The 15,763-nt window shown below is 41.0% G+C and overlaps 1 protein-coding gene across 1 annotated transcript in view; it reads right to left on the reverse strand.

Annotated features, from left to right (window-relative positions):
• Positions 1–581: 581 nt before the first annotated feature.
• SOGA3 (SOGA family member 3) overlaps positions 582–15,763 on the reverse strand; it is a 32,638-nt gene continuing 17,456 nt past the window's right edge. Inside the window, exons 3-5 of the mRNA XM_010288618.1 lie at positions 3,909–3,980; positions 2,097–3,272; positions 582–851 (exon numbers count right to left, since the gene is read on the reverse strand). Of these exons, the coding sequence (XP_010286920.1) occupies positions 741–851; positions 2,097–3,272; positions 3,909–3,980 (1,359 nt within the window). The 3' untranslated portion in view covers positions 582–740. The remainder of the gene's footprint in view (positions 852–2,096; positions 3,273–3,908; positions 3,981–15,763) is intronic.

The following is a 15,763-nucleotide window of genomic DNA, read 5'->3' on the forward strand; positions in this document are numbered from 1 at the left end:
CAGTTCAAGTCAGACTGTAGCACGGATGTTTTTCTAGAGCACAGAGAGAATGCAGCCAGTCTACATCTCTCAGAAGACTCCTCGCCTACTCCGATACCACCTCCTCGTGCATCTCATTCTCAGCGACTCCAGCTCCTTGACACATTTCCAGTTTCAGTGCTCTATATACCAACCATGCTGATTTTGTCCCCTCTGTGGTGTCTAATCCACAGAATACAGTTCTGAAAAACATTATCTTCAGAGTCATGCAAAGTATATACAAGCTGTGACATACAATTGCAGAATACACATCAAGTGTGGGTTTACTATTCATATGTAGCTAGAATACAAATTCTTTTTCTGGGAGTGGGAAGAGGAAAGGAACAGACTCCTCACACCCACTCTGCATATTTCTGTTTTGCTTCTGACTTGGTGCAAATTAATGAATATTAAATTGGTTCCAGTCACTCAGGAAATTTTTATTCAAAAATGATAAAACCAGACGAAGTGAAAAATCTCATTTTCTGTTTGCTTACCTGGAACGCCGTGGTGAGCAGGTTTCCTATTCAGCTGGGTGACTTTTTGGTATGTGTTTTGCAGGCTTTTTGGTTTTGTTTTGGTTTTGGCAAACAAGTAGTCTTCAGTGTTTTTACAGCAGTGGCTATTACAGAAACTATGTCTCTTGCACTTCTTATCTTGGAGGGTGGACAAAATAAACAAACTGAAAATAATACTACAATGAACAGTAAATGATGAATGGTTTACAGTACAAAAAATAGTGTAAAAAGGAAGACAAGTTTAAATATTGTTGTGTATGAAAGGGATGAAAATAATACAAGGATGAGAATAAGTAAAATGATAGGCTGGAACATCTGGGAAAGTAAATACAAAGACAAAGAGAACAGTCAATTAATGGAATAGCAGGTCCAAAGTTTCACCAAAATAGTGAATCAGACTGTGCTTGCAGAGGGACCAAGTGTCCATCTCCCATTGACTTCAGTAGGAGTTCTGCATGGTCAAGCCCTGAAATGCCCAATTTTACTATTGCTGTCATTTGTTTAGAGAAAATACTAATTAGTTTGCTTTAAATTTGTATAAGCCCATGCAGTGCTCTGCCTTGAAGCTAATGGGAGCTCTACAAGCTCAGAAAGTGAGCATGCTAAATGCCTTTTCTGTTTGATTTCATGCAATACATGTATAGTAATTGATTATCTTTAAACTCACTGCGTCTGTGACTTTCTGATACAAGGAAACAAAAGACTAATTAGTCAGCATAGAAATAAGAAATAATACCTTACAGCTTCACCTGGCAACTACTTTGACTTTAAACTAGCACGACAGCACAAAGTAAATTAACACAGCAAGAGACTTAAAAACATTGGATAATACCATTAGCAATAACAAGATTTGCCAACTATAGGATTGCATGAGGGTAGGTAATTTTCATTTTTCATGGCAAAAGATCTTGAGTCAGCACGGCATTTGCTTGCCAAAATCTCTGTGTCAATTCTTCATAAAAATGAACTACAGAAAGATGCTAGTCACTGCTGCGTGTAAGCCATGACCCACAAGACTTCAACAAGATATAATCAGTTACAGCAATTCCAATATTCACACTACTGTGTGGCTCTGTGACTCTGTAAAGTAGATTTGCATGGTTTATTTTTCTCTGTGGTTTGTCATATTCTCTGTGATTTTGGAAATTTAATGTATGCTCCTGTTTAAAATTAATAAGATTTAATTTTTATTCATTTAACAGGAACCCAGCAACTAAGAAAACTATAACGTTCCTTTATGTGCCAAAAATGCTCTCTACTGGCAATGAAGGCACAACTCTGGCAAATGCAGTTGCAAAGCCAGAAAGGAGTAAAATCTTCCACCTCCTAGAGCATAATTCTTTTAATTCTAGGAGACCAGACTTATCCACTGTTCACAAACAGCCCCAATGGTAGAACAAGGCTTCATATGGCCAAATGAGGATGTAAAATAACTCAAGAGAGAGCAATTTTTATCCACTGTCTAGAATAAAGAATTTTCATGTGCCATACATCAAAATTGAGGATTAATTCATTTGGCAGAGCCTTTTTACCTGTAGGCCGTAATAAGTAAAAGTCTACCTGACTCACTGACAAAGGTTCATCTGCACTTCGATCATCCGAAGACTTTGGAACTTCGAGTCTGTCTATGAAAGCCTGGAGCTCTTTCCTGAAGGCCTTCATCTGTGCATTGATCCGGTAAAGAAGCTCATGCTCGCGTATTCTGCTGCCATCATCTTCTTCATCCATCAGTCCAAAGAGGTCCCCGTTAGCTACATAAATTCTCGCCTCTGTTATGATAGTGCTTGTGTCAGAAATTAAGCGATCTATTGTCTTGCCCAGCCGCTCAGCTTCAGAGCGAATGTCCTTCAACTGCTGCCTGTCAGTGAAGCTTTTCTGCCACCCAGATGGTGTTGGATAAAAAGACCTCGTGGGTGTCAGGCACCGAATGTTGCGTACCTCTTCAGAGTCGCTTTCCCCACCGATGGGGCCTTCCCTTTTGCGGTGAGGGGGGCGGGAATCATCATCACTCTCTTTTTTTCCTGCATCACTTTCCGCATCACTGTCTCTGGGACTGCCACGGATCCCAAGATGAGAGGCCAAGTCATAGCGTTGCATGTTGGACATTAAGACTCTGTTCTCATACTGGAGTTGCATGACTTTGCCACTCAGCTCGTTGATCTGCATTCGTGCAGCTTTTAGCTCCTCCTGTAACGCTTCTGTCTTGGCATTATCATGGTGCCTAGAGCTCTCATGTGCCCCAGACTTGTACTTGTATTTGTTCAGCTCAGCTGTAATGCGCTTGTTTTGTTCTTCCAAATCAGCTAAATTTCTCCTCAGCAATTCTGTTTCATCTTCTACTAGCTGCAAATGCTGTCGTAATTCTGACAGGGATTCACTCTGCTCTCCCAGGAGTGGGTTAGCAGTCCCTGAGAAATCATCTCCTCTTAAATCATCAAGCTCTGCTTTCAGTCCTCTATTTTCTACTTCTAGTTCCACTATTTTCCTCCCAAGAATGTTAGCTTCCTCCTCCACAAGTCTCAATCGAAGTTTGAGTTCAGCTTCTCTTGTGGTAGGTGGTCCACCTGCTTCACCTTTTGGCAAGGGACTGTCCAAATCCCCATAAAACGATCTGTATTTTTGCAGCTCATGTTCAAATCTGTCTTTCTCTTTATCGATCTTAGCCATCTTCTTCCTCATCAAGGCTGCTTCTTCTTTGACAAACTGTAGCTGGCATTTCAGATCTTCATTGTCCTCCTTCGAAAAAAGAAAAAGAATTATTTGAAGAAACTTGATGTAAAACAGGAGACCTCCAGTGGATGGTCTTAAACTACAAGATTAACAATTACAGGTACATAGCTTTAGATGAGAAATTTTCCTGCAATCATTTTTTCACTGATCAATAAATTAAAGTGAGGAAAATAAATACTTACATTTAAAAGCGGGGAAAAGACTATTTTACTTGAGACTAAAGTTTGCACACATCCCAAAAAATACCCTGTGGGTGTGGGGGGCTTATGAAAAATCCTTACATTTTCTAGGCTTGCAACACTGTAATAGACTTTACAGTGTTCAAAAAATCTTGGAGTCAGCACACAAAGGGCCTATAATCTTGTTTCACTGGTGCTCCCATTTACTTATTTTGCCTAAAATATAGAGTACGTTAAAGCTGGTGGGTTCTGTTGCAGCACCAGCAGCTTGTCTGGGTGGTCCTTGACATAGTGTTGTCTGACTGCAGATCTGGGTAAGAGCTCTCTGTTTCACAGCATACAGGAAAACAAAGAGCAAAGCAAACAAGGAAGCAAAGTGCAAATCTACAAATTGTGTACATCATTTCCATAGTGTCCCTGAAGCCTTCACATGAGAATCCAGGCTACTGTTATTACAACATACCTCTGTTGGTGTCTGCTGTGACTTTTTTTCTGATTTTGGTAGGTCTTTGCTCCCTCTTCTTTTCAGTGATTGCTGCAACAACAACAACAAAATGAGATGCACTGAATATTTCACTAAAGAGGTATATAATTCAGTCGCTCTTTTAAAACATAGCAAGTTAAACGCAACTGTAAAGGAATTAATTTCTTGAAATCTTTGAGATACCAAATACAGAGGGGAGACACAGCTGCCCAAAAATGACATAGCAATGTTATACAAGTAAAGTATTGGTTTAATCAGTCTGCCACCTTTTTTTATTAAACATATTTTAAGGATAGTGCATAATGAGCGTTTAACACACGACAAAAGAGGTAAGAAAACAGATATCCCAAGTGGTAACATACAGATGGGAAAACTGAGGAAAGCAGTGAAGGCCAGATTTGGTCTTGTCCATTTGATATTAACCCTAACGAGGCCAAGGCACTCAAATATGTGTCTATCCAGACATGTGGCCTTAGCCTGTGTAGTAGGCAAACTACATGAAACAGTGTCATTGAGTTCCTGTCAACTGACTTGAGTGTACATCTACAAGCACACCTTTCTCTGTGTCCCACCCACATGTCTTCTCATCTGCTGTGTAGCCAAAGTGAGTAGAAAAGAAACTCCTGCTTTTAGAGCAGGATGCACTGGGATCAAAGCCTACTAACATATCCAGCAAAAATACCGTAATTCCTGACAGTAGCAAGTTCATTAGTGGGTAAGTGGTAGCAGTGGAAAACAACTGCAACCATCCCACTGAAAACACTCAATACAGATCACCAAGAAAACAGCAGGAGAGAGGAAAGCGAGTGAGAGAGTATGTTAATACATAATATCCCGCTTGCAGCTGTTCCCAGTTTTTATGCTCCGCAGGTAAAACGCGGGCCCTGAGGCAGGGCAGGGATACAACCAACACCGTCACCCTCTGTGGTTATTCTCTGGTAGAAGGATGCTTTGTGCCGCTGAGAAACGTGCATTTCCCTGCAGCAGCCAGGGAATCCAACTGTTTCTAAAAGCCATCCAGTTCCATACAGTGGGAATTAAAATATGTTCATTATCCTCATGGAGCAGACTACAGTGGGCGAGTATGCTGTACATAACGATCCTGTGCACTAGTCGCCTGCTGGTGCCAATTGTTCTCTTTCTTCTGCAGATCATCCCCATAACAAATACTAAGCTTGTGGGCTGCTCACTCCAAAGGAAAAGTCAATGCCATAGAAATGACTCACTTATAAATATGAGCAAACACAAGAGATTATTTCCCATGAGGCTTTTTGCTCAAATTCACTAGTTATGCAAGAATTAAGTAAAATGACCTCAGATTCACAATCAGAACTAAAATTCACAGATGGATTCACCAAGAACCAGAATTAAAATTTTTATGCTTATTGCAGAAACACTGAATGCTCAATGGACAAAACAATAAAACCAAAGAAAGATCATTGGCATCTTAGCTGTGATACCTGGATAGCTGTGAATCACAGAATTCTAAAAGAATCCAGAAAAAACACAAAAAATTGTTAAACTCACTCACTCACTCATTCCTTTAAAAATCAAGCCAACAACTTTGGGATCCAGTCTACAAACAAAACTATTTTTCTCCAGGGTCACCCATCAGTTATCCTATTGCAGAAATGGTATGTGCATGTGGAGGGATTTTTTATTGGTTTTCTTTTTGAATCGGCAAATTTATAAAGTGTTAAATTTTCAGAGGGCAGCTTCCTCCTATGTATTACCACTGAATGTACCACTATGTAGTATCACTTTGAAAAGCCGCTTTTCAAATCAGTTAACACTGCAAACTTCTTGCATCAGATTCTTGCCAATGCCATTCCCCAATAAAATAACTGAGACAGTTAAACTGTATTTCTACTTGATTACCTAAATGCCTTCTATTCACCCTGCTGAGCTCAGCATCTCTCCAGATATAATGAGGTTCTGAAATGCTGAGCTGCAACTTCTTATGTACCCTACAACTTTTCAGAAGATAAAAGAGATATAGAGAAAAGTTTCCCATGGAAAAAAAAAGAGAAACTACAGAGGGCAAAAAATATTTTTATGAGTGTGATATAAAATGAAAAATCTGTTTGTCTCCTTTCTCTCAATATCTTTTCTGTTAAAGTTCCTTTCAGTAGTCAGGATAGCAATACTTCAATTACAGCAATAGTTGTGGCTATGTAACAACTAGGCACTGCCTTCTATTCCGCTCTGCTTGAATTACAACAACCCATTCATGGAGCTTGCATTATTCACCAACAAATGATGGTGTTTAGCAACACAATTTTATAGCAGAAAGCAATGAAGAACATGCACAATTCAGTTAGCGGGACGATTTGGGCAAGTGGATTAAGCCCAGCTAGAATTAGTATGATCTGTTTTCTTGTGAAAAACAGCGTAAGCCAATTTCTGATCACGAGAGGTTAAGATCTCACTTTCACATCGCAGTTGACAGATGACATCTGCAAAATCACAGTGCCCCATAACATCATGTTAGGGCACTGAGGCAATACTCGTACTGAACAAAGAATGCCACATATCAAGCAGTATATTCTGCTATAAATAATAAATTTTTGAGAGTTTTTTTCAGAGATCCATTTTACAATTTACAGTGGCTACTCTTTCTATCATTTCTCTCAAGTCTTGTGCTAATTAAACAATTTATTGCTGCTAATGAAAAGAAGTATCAAATCAAAACAGAAAAAGGAAAAAAAAGTTCAAATAAACACAAGGCAAAAATAAAAACAGCAATCCAGATTCCTGCAAGTGAATCTTCATTTTATGCCTGCAACTGGACACTATTAAAACTGTCTGTGTGTTGCTTGTTTTGACATACTAACAAATGTTAGACAGGGCCAGTGAGTGATTCAGCCACCTTCATGTACTAAATTTGTTTGCTCAAGAATTTTTGTGTTTGATCGCCTTTTGATATAATTCTCCACTTGATCCTTTCCCATGTCACAGTGTACCACAAAACATACACTAAAAGCCACCTCTGCTGTTTTCTCAACTATAGCAAAAAAAGACTGTCCCTCATATTCTAGAATTGGTTTTGAGAGTTTGTTGTGAAGGATAATTTTTGGGCTCAGATAATTTTTCTTCTGTATAATTTTAAAAATCATATTCATTTCATTCTACTCAATGATTATGAGTTAAAAAAAGACAAAGGTAAAAGTAACAAACCTAAGACTGCTTTTGCGCTATCTGATCAGTAATGTTTTATGGTTTTAATAACCTTGAACCAAGTTACCCATCTGCAGGAGAAAAGAATAAACAAAAAATGCATGCAATACTGTTTCTACAATGGGGAGTTTGCAAAAGTGCTCAGGTACTACTGAAGTATTTCAACAGCATTAGGGATAATAAGACCAGCAACTGCGACATGTATCATTACATTGTATAATCTCTGCTTACCTCTGAAAGACTAGGAGGTAAAACTGGGTTTGACCTGACTGTTCTAGCATTCACTGTAGTCAGTACACATGGGGATGAACGTGTGTTCTGGCAATGCCGAGAAGCTTCCACAGTCTAGATTAGACCTCAGATAATGTTCGTATTACATGCACACTGGATGACATGCAGTGGGCAATTCTGGTGCGATGTTCAGCAGCATCAATTCTCCACTGACCTTCACCGGAGTTTATCCAATGCCTTGCTGGAGATGCTAAGCACTTCTCAAGACCAAATGGTATAATCCTTCTCTTTCCAGCCCTAAACTGCAAGCCAAATGTGCAGTCCTAACAACACCTTTGACACTCAGTGCTTCTCAGGCATAAAAAGATCCGAAATCTACTCTGAGAATAACACAATCTAGAAATACTACCATTACACTCCATTGAGAATCAAAGCTGTAAAATGAACTCAAATTCTTGCTGCCTGATCCTAAGCTACAGTAAATCTCTGCAATTAATAAAGAAGCCCTAAGCAAAACACACCAAAGATTTTTCAAGACGCTTATGTGTGATTATTTCAAGCCTGACCTGGGGGTATATGATCTAAAAATCAATGTAGGCAATCACAGGAGAAATTCCCGACACATAAAGGGATTTATGGGTGCACAGAGCCCCCTGAGCAGACCTTATCCCTCCTCACAGGGCAGGCTAAGGCAAAGGGCATGCAGCTGCTTGAACCTCCAGAGCGGCAACCAAACCTTCTCACCTGTACACAACTGCACCGTACACGGTTATGGTTAGCTGCCTGCCAAGTGCTGTGACAGGTCTGCAGAGCTTTCAAAAATCAAAGCAAACCTAACACCATCTTTACAGTCCTGAAAAGCCACTGAATATTGAACAACTGTTGGGCTGCACAAACTTGCCTCTGTCTGGCACAGTCTGACTATGACCAGGGAAATGGAAATTTGCCCTAAGACTCTCTCTGTATTTCCCTTCAGTCAATATGGTCAGCTAGCTCGTGGAGCTGGATCAAAACAGACGCAAGACAGATTTTTTAGTTTACTGCCACTGACTTTAATTCAATGTATTAATATATGTAGTAAAACTAAATGGACACTATCCATGTTGGCAAATTGAAAATGCACATTCTCCTAAAAAAACACAATTGTTTTTAAAATGTCTCCCTCATTTTGCAACTCTATCAGTGCAATTTGCCAGCAACAAACTCAAGAGAGTGGCTTTGTCTGTCATTGGCACAAGTACATAGAATGATACAACCCTTTAGTCCTTCCACTCCCCTTCAAGGGCAGGAGCCGTCCTGAGTATTTCAGTATTCTACTTGCTTGCAAAATTAAGGCAGGAAAGAAAAAGCAGGGGATAAGTGAAACGTAAAAAGCACAGCACTCCCTGTCCATGAAGAAACACTAGGCATATCCCTATTAGCTCTAGCAACACTCTTTTTATATTAAAATTGGCATATTTTAAAATAGTGAGGAATGATACAAAAAGAAAAATAGTTCTTATGTATTTTTTTAATGTCTTCATATTGCAGAAGAGAAAAGAGGAGCTGCCCTCCAATACTTGTATTATTTCATTTGCATTTATTTAGGAGTTATTTCAGTTATCATTTTCAGATCCTTGTCAGTATTCATTTGCCAATTAGATAAGACAAAAGAAAAAAGGAAAGAAAAAGATACACAACATTTGCACTTTACCTAGATAAACCCTTTGCATTTTGAACCAAAACCACATTGCTAGAGCAAATAATGATAATTCTGTGGTATAACTACGTAAAAGCATACTTTGCAATGCATAAAATGAAGCAGCACATTTATGCTTCCGTTATGTTTGCTTCCTCCTTTTTCTTATTCAAAAAAAATCCTCAGCAGTAGAAGATGAAAGCTGCCTTTTCAAAGCTTTCTATGTGACCTGGTCAAATAGCCAGCCAAACTCTGATACTTTGCTTTCTGTGATCACACACTCCTTCATCCACCAGGATATCATCAAACAGTGGAAACAGCTTCTCTGAAGAGGAGGAGGTCTCCTGCCATCTGGACCTTTCAAAAGATGGAAGAGCTAGACACGCTTAGTTCCCCAGCACTAACCAAGGAGGCCTCATTATGGATGCAGAGATTACAGTCAGTTTACGCTCGGCTCCCTAATCCTGAAATGCAAAAGCAAATCTCAGAACACCATGAATATTTTGGAGTGAAAGTGCTGGAATAAGGCATTTTGTTGCATAATGGTGCTAGATAAACCTATTTCCTAGGGCGTCCTAAGTTGCTGTCTATTTGTCAGCTCAGCTATTTGTCTTTTTTGGCAGAGTCGTCAGTCTTTTTGTCAGGGTTTGCACATTGCCTAGTACAATGCACTGTCCCAGTCTTTATCTGGGACTGCCAGTATGACAGACAGTACATCAACATAGTTCAAAACACCACCACATAACAATAGCAATAATCACAGTCACAGACCTGGATACGCCAATTACAAATTAAATACATATGAGATTTTGCCCGATCTAAGAAGAGTTTTCTTTCTCACACCTATTATCACATGTAGAGTTTTTCAGTCCTCTTAGAAGAATATCTCAGAAGAGATTCCTAAGAAATTTTCATAAGAACGGGAAAGTGCAAGCAACCAATTAGGTTCATTGCCTTGGTTACAAAAATGGATATATATAAACCAAAGCACAGTTAACATATCCCAACAAAAAGGTTAGTCTGAAAATCATAGAATCATAGAAACATAGAATCATAGAATAGTTTGGGTCGGAAGGCACCTTTAAAGGCCATCTTGTCCAAACCCCCTGCAGTGAGCAGGGACATCTGCAACTGGATCAGGTTGCTCAGAGCCCCGTCCAACCTGACCTGGAATGTTTCGAGGGATGGGGCATCTACCACCTCTCTGGGCAACCTGTGCCAGTGTTTTACCACCCTCATTGTGAAAAATTTCTTCCTGATACCTAGTCAAAATCTACCCTCTTTTAGTTTAAAACCATTACCCTTGTCCTTTCGCTACAGGCCAATGCTAAAAAGTCTGCCTCCATCTTTCCTATAGGCCCCCTTGAAGTACTGGAAGGCTGCAAGAAGGTGTCTCTGGAGCCTTCTCTTCTCCAGGCTGAACAACTCCAACTCTCTCAGCCTGTCTTCACAGGAGAGGAGAAAATGAAAAGTAATGAGAAGGAAAATAAGAATGATTCTGCACACAATGTGCACCTCTGTGCTGCTTGCTGGAAATGTATACAGAAGCCAGTTCTGCAAAGTTGTGGACTGATTACATGCGGACATTTGTGTTCAACCTCATTTCATACTGAAGAGTTTTATTAAATGCACAGATAGCTCTTACAGTCCCTCAGCTGGATTCACAGAGTAAGATGGCATCAAGAACATACACATCTGTGTGGGTTTGTAGGCACACAGCAGAGAAAGGAACTTTGCAGCTCATCCTATGAGACTGTGCACCTCAGATGATATCTCCAGTTACAGGGACATCTCACCAGAAAATCAGATTTTAGAGTTAATTTGAGAGGATGCAAAAATTTGAGATTAATTCAGGTAGGAAAAATTATGAAATCTGCACTTGGTCTAGAAGCCTCAGCAGTGAGCAGAAGATTTTCTGTTAATAGGGGAAAGAAATCCATCTCTCACATGTCAGCAATCACCACTCTGTTCTCTGACTATAAGGAGGGGTCTTCTTTTACTATTCGTTTCTTCCTTTGTCTGTGTTTACTTGGGAAAGTTCTATTGCAAAGTTGGCAGTTTATAAATTGGCTGAAAAATAGTTTCCATAATACAACATATGGGGAAGTTTCAAAGGTGTTTAGGAATTTAGGTTATTGAAAACAGAGGACCAAACTCTGCAGTGCTCTGAAGTTATGCCAGTGTGATCCTGCCACAAATTAAATCGAAATTTTAATCTAAGTTTTGCTGAGCAGCTCATGTAAAGAAGGTACTCTGGAGAAATAAACCACGGAGGCTAGAAGCTAAAAAGAAAGGAAGACATTTTAGCAGTTTGGACATCCCCACAACCACCTTTCTCACTCTGTCTGGTACCAATCTGCTCTCCCATAAGCCTGCACCCAGTGCTTTTCCTGGTACTTCTACCATGCAAAGATGGAGATAAGGAGAAGGAGAATATTGTAGCACTGGCTGGAGCAGAGTGTCCAGCGGCTGCACTGATTACAAAAGGCTCAGAAGACCTGTGACTGGCCCCATGCCTCTTCCTCCTAAATGATGACTCTTCCTCCTAAATGAAACTTGCTCAGGTTCTTGAGGGAAATGCTTATTCCCAACAAGGGAAGGGGCTGTGGCTCTTAGGCTGACTTAAAACCTTCATGTAGAGGTTGAATTAAGACTCATATTTAAAGGTTCCCTTTGCCATGAATGTGAAAATCTCATTCTGAAATGAAGTCTGAGTCTTCAGCTCATTATAAATATTTGATTACTGGGATGCATTTTTAACTAGCTATCATGAACAAACATCTGACTCCTCAGCATTTATCATAAATGTCACTGAACCAGCAGATCACCTGCAAATTAATGCCACAGCAGTCCTAATGGGGTTACACAAGAATCAATATTTAGTCCTACACTAATTAACATTTTTTGCCGCTGCCTGGGAAAACATAAAATAATATTGGATAAAGACTGCAGATAAAGGTTGGAGAAATGTTAAATACTCAAAAGGATGGTCACTGATATAAACCTTAGTGCAATCAAATAATATCTGTTTTAACATGACTAAATATGAAGATACACATGTAAGAACAAGGAGTGAAACCTATGCTAAGACAATAGGAAAACAGCCTATAGAATAGAGAAGATCTCTTGAAAAGCCACATCTCTAAAGAGGACTACAGGGTCATAGGGGATGATCAGCTGAAATAATGTCATGTGAAATTTTGTGACCAAAAGGCTTAATTTCATCCTAGGATGTAGTGTCAAAACTGAGGTTCACTGTGCAGTAATTAGAAAGGGATGTGCCTCTCCACAAAGTCAAACTATCGTCAGACAATTGGAATATATCCAAGTAGTGACCATCTTTGTCCTTTGAGGGAGACCAAATTCCTAACTTAGGTTAAATGCTTAATTTTTAGATGGCTAAATGACATCAACCCTAAGCATGCAGATTTAAAACAAAAAAACACCAAAGCGTTGTTGCTGGACTCCTGAACTTAGCATGGTAGTAAGAACATACATCTTCTGGTTGGTAACTAGCTTTCAGCAAATTCAGATGAGAAGGGAGGTGCAAATTTTCAACTGTTCCTGGGACAGTTCAGGAAGAGTTATGGTAGATTGCTCTCAGCTGTCAATTTTTAACACAGACCAGCACTCTTTTATTTAAATTTATGCCTACTTTTCAGAAAATAGCTGGGGGTATTTTATGACCCATTTTACTCAGGAGGCCAGACTGGTTCATCATATTATACAGTTCTGGCCTCAGAATTTCTGAATGCATGAAACCTGACCAAAGCTTGGGAACTCAGCAGCAATACTCCTAGAAGCACACTATAAGGAAACTGAACCTTTGAGTGTGTCTATGTGTATCATCAAGACAATGTTCCAGTTCAAAACTCTTTCTGGGGCACTGTTACTGGTGCTTCTAATTAATCATTTGATCAAAGATCTAAACTACTAGCATCTGTAAAAATTAAAATAATTCAGCCAAGCCTGTAATATAAAGCACTCCTGGTAATTAGGCCAGTTGGATGTCATAATCAGTCATGCTTTACAGGGTTGTAGAAGCTTCTCATTACACACAACACTGATGGAAACAGATGCATGGCAAATACCTTCTAAGTGCAAGTACTCATCTGTGACCTGAGAAAAGAGCTTGGCTATTACCCTAACATGGATTAATTGCTGAGATTGCCAAAGTCAATTAACACAATCATACAACTAGGATCAGAATAGAACTGATATCCACAGGTCCCATTCTACACATTTCAATATATACTGTCTTTAACAGTAACAATGAGGAAAAAAATAAATCACATAATATGTCAAAACATCTCAGCAGAAACAAACACTTCAGAAAAGCATACCTGCACACCTAAAAAGTTAATCCACTGCCCTTTACTTCAAAATAAGAAATGCAGTGCTTGGAACTCTTAACTATGGACTGTTATCAAAATCTGAATCTGCTAAAATGCCAGGGGGTTGCCTTTCTTCATATTAGGAAGACTGCAGTAAGTGAAAAATAAACCTCCAGGTTGCAGTGAACAAACGTGAAAATCCTGGTGTTCCTGTTCGTGGCTAGTATTGATTCCATGTGATTCAGGACAGCAGCCAGGCTGGTCCCAGAGCCCAGCACACCCTGTAGCTGGGTGTTCTCCCTGTCAAGCGAGCCATCTCTATTTAATATGCAGTGACACACACCATAGAATATGGCTATAAATATTATAAATATGTGCAAATGAGAGGGTCTAAAAGAAGAAAATGGCTCAAAACATGCCATTCTGCTCTCCGGAGTACACTATACTTCCAGGGCAGTTCAGATGTAGAGCACAACTAGCACACTGGTAGTCAATGAAGAATCAGCTGGCCACCTTCCACAATCACATACAGTCTCTGCTCCTGTCCGGCCCAGCCACAGAAGCCATTTTTTGGGCAGTATTCCCCACCGTTGTGCAGTGTATAATACTTTCTTTGTTGTACTTTGTTCTTCATACATCACTCCCCTTTACTGCGTGTGAGGAATCTGCCTGATGGAAGGTTTATTACTTTGCAGACACGCACACACACACAGAGCTGTATTGCACAGAACACAGCTAGTTACACAAAACACCGTGCACATCAGTGCAGCAGGGAAAATGCCCTGCTTAATACCTGTCTCTGACCTCCTGTTCACTCACTGCGTTTTGCCTGAGAAGACAGCTTGGACAGACCCTGAACTCTCTCTATTTAACATAAACAACCTGGAAATCATTTCCTTTCTCCCCTTCCAGAAGTGACCTTTTCTAACCCCTGCATGCTCGGCTGCAAAATGAGAAATTAGGTTCTGCTTGCTATTAACAAGTACAGATCACAGAGTTGAGAAAAATCAAAGACCAGTTGAGGCTGAAAAGGACCTCTAGAGATCTAGTCCAGTCCCCCTGCTCAGAACAGAGTCAACTAAAGCAGGCTTCTCAGGGTCAGGTCCTGAGGGGTTCTTGAATATCTCCGAGGATGAAGACTCCTTCCTCTATAGGGAACATGTTCAGTGTTTGACCACCTTCACAAAAAAGTTTGCACTTGTCCTGTCACTGGACCTCACTGAAAAGCGTTTGACTCCTTCCTCTTTATACCCTGCTATCAGGTGTTCATACACATTGATAAGACCCACACCACACACAGTCCCCTACTCCACTCCTGCCAGGGCCCTGAGGGCACCCACAGGCCTTACTCAGTGGCCCTGACCAGCCTCACCTGGGGCCTCCCCACACACCCCACCCATGGGCCTAGGAGCCCCATTTCAGCTCAGCACAGGGGGCTTCAGGTCCTGCTTAAGCTATGTAAGAAGAGTACTGGTCTCCAGCTCACCATAGCTGTGTCTGTGCCCAGCCACGGACCCTGTTGTTCTGGCTCTGACCCTGCAGATTGCCTTCTTGGCTTCACCTCAGACCTGCCTCATCACCCTGAACCTGTCTGGTAACCTAGACTCTTGTTTGAACCTGGCCACGATCTCTGGGTCTTCCCTGCTCATCCTGCTGGGGAACCATGGGACTGGGCCTTGGTTGGCAACACCCCTGTCCCGACAGCTGTGTTATCCCCCAGCCCCCATGCCACAGGGAGCAGCCAGCCCTTGCTGCTCCCCAACATCTCCAGGCTCAAGTCCCAGCTCTCTCAGCCTCCCCTCATATGACACATGCTCCAATCCCTTAATTGTCTTCATGGCCCTTTGTTGGACTCTCTCCAGTGTGTAAATGTCTCTCTTGTACTGAGGAGTGAAGAACTGGACACAGCACTCGGGTATTGCCTCACCAGTGCTGAGTAGAGGAGAAAGATCACTTCCCTCGACCTGACGGTGACACTCCTTCTAATGCAGCCCGGGATACCATTAGCCGCCTTTGCTGCAAGGGCACATTGCTGGCTCATGGTCAGCTTGGTATCCACCAGGACACTCCAGTCCTTCTCTGCAAAGCTGCTTTCCAGCCAATTTGCCTGCAGCCTGGTGCCAGCGGTTGTTCCGCCCCAGGTGCAGGACTTTGTACGTCCGTTTGCTGAACTTCATGAGGCTCCTGTCAGCCCATTTCTCCAGCCTACTGAGGTCCCTCCGAAAATCAGTAACACTATCGCATGTATCAACCAATCCATGGTTTTGTAGCATATGCAAACTTGCTGAGGGTGCATTCAGCCTTATTGTCCCTGACAGTAATGAAGACGTTAAGCTCAACTGGCCCAGTATTGACTCCTGGTGTCCTGTCAGAGGCCTGAGTGTGTTAATAGGCTTTCATTACCCTGATGAGCT

The sequence above is a fragment of the Phaethon lepturus genome, unplaced genomic scaffold, assembly GCF_000687285.1.
Source record: "Phaethon lepturus isolate BGI_N335 unplaced genomic scaffold, ASM68728v1 scaffold14826, whole genome shotgun sequence".
Taxonomy (NCBI): Eukaryota; Metazoa; Chordata; class Aves; order Phaethontiformes; family Phaethontidae; genus Phaethon; species Phaethon lepturus.